Raw genomic sequence first — 6,564 nt, forward strand, 5'->3', positions numbered from 1 at the left:
AATTGTATTTGTATAGTCAATTATCAACCATTAACATTTTGGGAGCATGTTCCTAATAAAGAGTTCTGTAGCTATGTAAGTAAAGCAAGAATCAGTACTGAAAAATAATGGCTAAATGAAGAATACATGCATTATTTCTTAATATATAGAGGCTAAGTCCTATTTATATTACTAATGACTGAGTGAATAATACATACATTATTTCTTAACGTACAGAGACTAAGGCCTGTTTATATTACCAATGACTGAGAAAAAATATGTAAATATCATTTCCAGTGCCAGATTAATACATTTAAAAAACTGCTAAGTTGGGAGAAGGAATATTTAATGATATACATCATACCTTAGGTTAGATTTTTCTTACATAGCTGTTCTTTATTTTTATTTTTTTTAAAGATGGGGTTTCACCGTGATGGCCAGGCTGGTGTTGAACTCCTGACCTCAGGTGATCCACCCACCTCGGCCTCATAAAGTGCTAGGATTACAGGCATGAGCCACAGCGCCCGGCCATAGCTGTTACTGTTGGGAAGAACCTAACGGAAAGTGTATGTTTAAGATAAAAATGTATTTTTAAGAGTATTAAATGAAATTTTAAAAATTTCTCATTCTTTTAACACAAAGCAGTTGGTTTCATTTCTCTTTGTCTTTATAGTCTTTACTCATACATTTATGCATATATTTACATAATTTAAATTATAGTATACACATAATTTTGTTTTATATTTTTGCTGTGTAATCCCTAATTTTTTAACACTGCTTTTTATATTTTAATTATTGATTCCTATGTAATAGTCTATCAAATATTCTATAATTTTATAATTAACCATTCCCTTGATACTGGACTTGTAGGTTGTTTTTAATTCCTTGGCATTATAAATAGTACTACTTTAAATATTTTATATATATAACTCTTTTTTGCTAATCAATTATGTCCCCAGAATAGATGCTCAGAGGTGGAGTGATGGATGTGCATGTTTTCATGACTCTTGAAATATATTGCCAAATTATCTTTCAAAGGGATAATGTCACTGTATGGTGCTTTTAGAAATGGAGGTGTACATTAGTTTTAAGTAGTAATTGGTGGTATTAGGTTTTTGAATTTTTTTAAATGCTAATTTATTAGGTATAAAATTATTCCTCATTTTCATTTAAATTTCTTTGACAACTGGCAAAATAGTTGTATCTTTTCTGTGATTCAGCATATTATTTCTATTTCCTATATTGTACCTTATCTGTTAATTTTCTTTACCAAATCATCTTTTGGGTGTTGATGGTGTTCTTATAGCTGACCCCTTTTATAATCCACCTGATAGGGGGCTAATAACCAAAATATACAAGAAACGCAAACAACAACAACAAAACTCAGAAATAATCTCATTAACAAGTGGCTAAAGACAGAAGTAGACATTTTTGAAAAGAAGACATGCAAATAGCGAACAGGTATATGAAAAAATGCTTGGCCAGGCACGGTGGCTCATGCCTATAATCCCTGCACTTTGGGAAGCTGAGACTGGTAGATCACCTGAGGTCAGGAGTTCGAGACCAGCCTGGCCAATATGACGAAACCCCATCTCTACTAAAAGTACAAAAATTAGCTGGGCATGGTGGCAGGCACCTGTAATCCCAGCTACTCAAGAGGCTGAGGCAGATAATTGCTTGAACCTGGCAGGCAGAGGTTGCAGTGAGCTGAGATTGTGCCACTGCACTCCAGCCCTGGGTGGCAGAGCAAGACTATAAAAAAAAAAAAAAAAAAAAAAAAGGACAAATACTCAACATCATTAATCAGAGAAATGTAAATTAAAACCACAGTGAAATATACCTCAGTCAAATTGGCTATTAATAAAAATATGTATTTAAAAGAAAACATGTTGGGGAGGATGTACAAAAGAATTCTTACACTTTGTTGGTAGGATTATCAATAAGTACAGCCTATGTGGTAAATAATATGGGGATTTCTGAAAGAACTAAAAATACAATGACCATACAATCTAGCAGACCCATTACTGGCTATATACTCCAGAGGTAAATAAATCATTTTATCAAAAAGATGCTTGCACTAGTATGTTTATAATGGCACTATTCTCAATAGCAAAGATAAGAGATCAACTTAATTGTCCATCAGTGGGTAAATGGATAAAGAAAATGCTTTGGAAGGCCAACGTGAGAGGATCACTTGAGCCCAGAAATTCAAGACCAGCTTGGCGACATAAAGAGACCCTATCTCTAAAACAACAGCAAAAAATTTAGCTGGGCATGGTGACACACACCTGTGGTCCCAGCAACTTGGGAGGCTGAGGTGGGAGGATCAATTGAACCCAAGAGGTCTAGGCTGCAGTGAGCTGTGATATCACCACTTCATTCCAGCCTAGGCAAGAAAGCAAGATCAGGTCTTAAAAATAATAATAATAATAATACTAAAATGAACAAATTAAAAAAACATAAAGGAAAATATGCTCTCTCTCTCTCTCCCTCTCTGTCTCTGTCTCTCTCTCTCTCTCTCTCTCTATATATATATATATATAAATATATAAATAATATCAAGTAGTACTATTCAGCCGTAAAAAGAATGAAGTCATGTTATTTGCAGCAAAATGGATGGACCTAGAGAACATTACCTTAAGTGAAACAAGCCAGGTATAGAAAGTCAAATATCACATGTTCTCATAAACTCATAAGTGGGTGCTACAAAATGTGTACACATGGTTATAGAGAGTAGCATGATAGACAATGGAGACTCAGAAGGGTGAGGCTGTGGGAGGGGAATGATGTTGAGAAATTACTTAATGAGTACAATGTATGTCATTTGAGTGTTATATACCCTAAAAACCCTGCCTTGACCACTATGCAATCGTTGCATGTAACAAAATTGCACACATACCCCATGAATTTGTATGAATAACAAAATAGTTTTTTAAAAAGTATTTTGCTTATGTACTTAGCTGTTATTCTTTGGCCATTAAGGAACTCAAATATTTGTTAGATGAATGAATGGATTTTCTTTCTTATAGTTATTCACTTGAGGTTAGGAGTTTGAGACCAGCCCAGCCAACATGGCAAAACCCAGTCTCTACTAAAAATACAAATAATTAACTGGATGTGGTGATGCATGCCTGGAATGCCAGCCACTTGGGAGGCTGAGACAGGAGAATCGCTTGAACCCAGGAGGTGGAGGTTGCTGTGAGCTGAGATCATGCCACTGCACCTCAGTCTAGGTGACAGAGTGAGACTTCATCTCAAAAAAAAAAAAATGAAAAAATCCTTAACAAAATACTAGCAAACTGAATTCAACAGCACATTAAAAAGACCAATCACTATGATCAAGTGGGATTCATCCTTGGGATTCAAGGTTGACTCAGCATATGTAATTCAATAAATGTGATGCACGATATTAGCAAAATGAAGGACAAAACCTGAATGATCATTTCAATAGATACAGAAATAGTATTTGACAAAATTCAACATGTAGTCATGATAAAATCTCTCAACATAAGAGGTATAGAAGGAATTTATCTCTGCCTGATGGGGTGGCTTCACTTCCGTAATCCCAGCACTTTGCAAGGCCGAGGCAGGCAGATCATCTGAGGTCAAGAGTTTAAGACTAACCTGACCAACATGGTGAAACCCCATCTCTACTAAAAATACAAAATATTAGCTGGGTGTGGTGGCAGGCACCTGTAATTCCAGCTACTCTGGAAGCTGAGCCTGGATAATCTCTTGAACCTGGGAGGTGGAGGTTGCAGTGAGCTGGGATCTCCCCATTGCACTCAGTCATGATGAAACATTGAAAGGTTTTTCTTTAATATTAGGAACAAGACAAAAATGCCCATTTTTGCCATTTATATTCAACATAGTACAGGAAGTCTGAGCCATTGCAATTAGGCCAGAAAAAGAATCAGAAGGCATCCATATAGTAAAAGGAGTGAAATTTTTTGTTTTCTGATGATGTTATCTTATATGTAGAAAACCCTAAAAATCCACTGAAAGAACCCTCTTAGAACTGATACACAAATTGAATAATGGTAGAGATTATAAAATAAACTTGACAATCTGCAGTGTTTCTATAACAATGAAATCAAGAAAACAATTCCATTTATAATAGGACCTAAGAAAGTACTTTGGAGTAAATTTAAGTATAGGTGAAAAAGCTGTATGATGAAAACTATAAAACATTGATGAAAAAAGTTGAAGACACAAGTAAATGGAAAGATATCTCATGTTCATGGATTTGCTCTTTCTATCTCCTTCAGCTCCCCTTCTCAAAATTGCTTTTCTGTTTTTGTTTTGATTTTCTTCTATCGGTAATGATTTCTTTTTTTTTTTTTTTTTAATATTACAAGAAGTGATTTTAATCTGGGGCAGTTTCTTACCCTAGACAACAACTGGACATATTTTTGTTTGTCACAACTTAGTGTGGGGGGGATTCTGCTAGCATCTAGTGGGGACAGGCCAGGGATGCTGCAGAAACACCCTACAATGGAAAGCCTCCACAGCAAAGAATCATTCAACCCAGAGTATCAATAGTTTCAAGATTGAGAAGCCCTGACTTAAAGTAACCTTTCTTCCCTGCATCTACCTGCAAAGTATGAACAGACAAAAACCAAGCAGAAGTAATTGTTGATTGTTTTAAAGAACTCAGAGCAGTAAGAAATGTCTCATTGGAAAAGGAAGATTTCTGAAGTCCCAAATTAGAGTACCAGCCCTTCCTATCTTGGAGTCATGGAGTTTTTTTTGTGGTTGAGATGGGAACACCTGCCAAAAAGAAATCCTCTTGCCTGATAATTGATGCTTATGCAGTTCCTCTCATTATCTACTCAGCATCTTTCAGTATTACATAACTACTCAGGTCTCTTATGTGTTCTCATTGTTTATATTCAACATGTCACTGATTTTGCTATTCATTATTCATTTTTTGTCATTTTGTCAGTTAAAATGGCCAGTGGATCTGCCTTTGCCTGAAAGAAAGACTTCATTGCTCTTAAATTGTGAGATGTTGAAAGATTTCATATTTTTGATAGTGGCATGGTTCTAATCATACTAATCTAGCTAGAACTCAGTTCTTGCTTTAATCTTGCCCTGCTTGAACATGAAGCTATTTTTATTTTGTACTATATTATTTATGCAGTGTGGTAAAATGTCATTTTGCCTCAAGGTGACCTTTGAAGTTATCGGGAGCCTATGTTTTGACTAAAATATATTGTGTCGGGTGTTAAGCATTTTTAGTGTATAAGGGAAAATGAAGGAGTTCACAGGACAAGTGGGTGGCTGTAAATTTTTACATAGAGATCAAGATTAGGTTTTTTAGATATGAGCAGAATCCATGAGGTATTTGGAGGAGAATTGTGTAGACTTATGCTATAGTATGGCATTTTTTTAAGAAAATGGAGAACTAGGCAAAGCAACCAAGAAAAAAAAATAAGATAGGACCTAAAATGACTTCATAGGAGATGAAGCCTGAAAAGTTCCTTGTTAACTAGAGGGAGAGCCTCTAAATTCAGAAACCAAAAGGAAAGAACCCATAGACAAACCTAGGTTGTTTGCAACGTAAAATCTTTGTAACATCATAGCTTCCTTATCTTTTCACTGTATAGGGTTTTTTATTTGCATTACTCTTGAATTTTTAGGGGCAGTCATACATACGGTGGATAAGGTGTGAGGAGGTAAGACAGGAATTTATGAAATTCCTGTATAATTTTTTAGAGGCATATACTTAACCCAGTACAGTTTAAAGATTTACCTATATATTTAAAATGACAGTCTCTCTGACTGTAGCGTACCAAGAAAGGCAAGATGAGAATGTGCTCGAGAAACCACAGTAAACCAAGCAGAACATCAGACCCTTAAGATTTAATGAGAGTATTCTTGGTGCTTTCTTATAGTAAAGTGAAGTTAATAAAATCATGAGCTATGTAAGGGAATTTAGAATCTTCCTAGGACAGAATTGCTATAATATATGTACTATGTTTTGCCTCATCTTAATATTTATGACTTAATTTCATGAAATTAGTTTCACTTTTAAGTTTTAAATTAATTTCTTATTTTTTTCAGTGAATATCACCTCTGCCAGGCAATTAACCGGATGTAGTCGCTTCGGTCATATTTTCCCTTCTTCTGCTTACCAGCACATTAAGATGCATAAGAGAATTCTGGGGCACTTGTCATCTGTCTATTGTGTAGCATTTGACCGAAGTGGGAGAAGAATTTTTACAGTGAGTTTAAAATTTAATATGGTAACATATATAGAATTACAACAGTTAAAGCCAGACTGCATGGCATTGCATTGTGCTTTGTAGGTAGTTCACTTTTTTGGGTATATGGGTGCAGAAAAAGATGAGTGGAAATTGAAAATGTTTTCTCTTTTTATATAAGTAAACAGGTCAACACAAATGTTTACTATATTCTTGGAAGTTTAATTTTAAGAAGTTAAATCTTCAGAAGACCTTATATTCTAGAAGTGGTTAATTTATGTGAAACAAGTATACTCAAAAATTTCATTTCATTTTTTTATTTTTTATTTTTTTTGGAGACGGAGTTTAGCTCTTGTTACCCAGGCTGGAGTGCAATGGC

At 34.9% G+C, this 6,564-nt stretch overlaps 1 protein-coding gene across 1 annotated transcript in view; it reads left to right on the plus strand.

Moving 5' to 3' along the window:
- The window catches only part of BRWD3 (bromodomain and WD repeat domain containing 3), a 128,875-nt gene that overhangs the window by 53,865 nt on the left and 68,446 nt on the right, over positions 1 to 6,564 (plus strand). Inside the window, exon 7 of the mRNA XM_017519568.2 lies at positions 6,046 to 6,206. Coding sequence (XP_017375057.1) covers positions 6,046 to 6,206 — 161 coding nt within the window. The remainder of the gene's footprint in view (positions 1 to 6,045; positions 6,207 to 6,564) is intronic.

This window comes from Cebus imitator, unplaced genomic scaffold (genome assembly GCF_001604975.1).
Source record: "Cebus imitator isolate Cc_AM_T3 unplaced genomic scaffold, Cebus_imitator-1.0 Scaffold756, whole genome shotgun sequence".
Lineage (NCBI taxonomy): Eukaryota > Metazoa > Chordata > Mammalia > Primates > Cebidae > Cebus > Cebus imitator.